Source organism: Notolepis coatsorum (assembly GCF_963971535.1).
Source record: "Notolepis coatsorum genome assembly, contig: SCAFFOLD_177, whole genome shotgun sequence".
In the NCBI taxonomy this organism is placed as follows: domain Eukaryota; kingdom Metazoa; phylum Chordata; class Actinopteri; order Aulopiformes; family Paralepididae; genus Notolepis; species Notolepis coatsorum.
Genome location: NW_028171157.1, coordinates 52,501 through 53,616, shown reverse-complemented (window position 1 = coordinate 53,616; position 1,116 = coordinate 52,501). Strand labels below are relative to the sequence as shown.

Below are 1,116 nucleotides of genomic sequence, written 5' to 3'. Positions count from 1 at the left end.
TCCCCAAAGACTCCTGGCGGTCCCCGGACCGCATGTTGAGAACCACTATTAGATTAGTGCATGTTTTTCCTTCATCGTCAACTTGCAAAAACGTACTGTCTAGAGATATCATTTATTGTTATTATAAGCAGGTGTGTGTTGGGAGTATATAGCCAGACAATTACAACTGTCTAGAAATATGTTGTTATTAAAAGCAGGTCCTGAGTGTGTTGGGAGTAGATATTGTTATTAATCCTTTCACTGCCACACGACAGCCCCTTCTGTAGTGTGGCAGTGAAAGGGTTAACCTTCTGTAGTGTGGCAGTGCAAGGGTTAACCTTCTGTAGCGTGGCAGTGAAAGGGTTAAAAGCAAGTCCTGAGTGTGTTGGTAGTAGATATTGTTATTAAAAGTAAGTCCTGAGTGTGTTGGTATATATTGTTATTAAAAGTAAGTCCTGAGTGTGTTTATATATTGTTATTAAAAGTAAGTCCTGAGTGTGTTGGTATATATTGTTATTAAAAGTAAGTCCTGAGTGTGTTGGGATTTACTTTTAGGGAACGTTGTACCTTTACTCCACTACATTTCAAAGTAAATTATGTACTTTGTACTCTACATATATCCGAACCCATTAGTTACTAGTTACTTTGAAAAAAGGAAAGATCTTGCATACAATAATGTAAATGATAAATTATAAAATATTAAACCAGCAATCCTAAAGAGGACGTATTCAGAGCAGCATAACATAATAAATCAGAGGTCAATAGGTCGAGGACTGAATGCTGCCAAGCATTTAAATACAATAATGTCATGTAGAATATCTGCTTTTACTTTTGATACTTTTAATGAAAATGAAAATATATTTCACTTTATTTCTGTTCTGTGTCCTTCAGCCCGTCAAACAGCAGACATTTCTCCTGTACAGAACAAGAAAAACATCTTGTAAGTCAGATCAGTTGTATATATTTGTGTGTGTGTTTTGATTGATTGATTGAAAAGTTTATTAACAGATTGCAGAATGGGTACAGTACAGTACAGCTCAATACATACAATTGTTAAGGGGATGCAGACCTGAGAAAGACTTTCGTCTTGTTTACATCAGGGTCCCCCATTTTCAATTCATCATATGACACACACGA

At 35.9% G+C, this 1,116-nt stretch overlaps 1 protein-coding gene across 1 annotated transcript in view; it reads right to left on the bottom strand.

The window, feature by feature from the left end:
* Nucleotides 1–820: 820 nt before the first annotated feature.
* LOC311248330 (uncharacterized protein) overlaps nt 821–1,116 on the bottom strand; it is a gene marked incomplete at its 5' end in the record, with an annotated part of 11,931 nt that continues 11,635 nt past the window's right edge. The window contains one exon of the mRNA XM_084339231.1: nt 821–894. Within this exon, the coding sequence (XP_084195357.1) occupies nt 847–894 (48 nt within the window). The 3' untranslated portion in view covers nt 821–846. The remainder of the gene's footprint in view (nt 895–1,116) is intronic.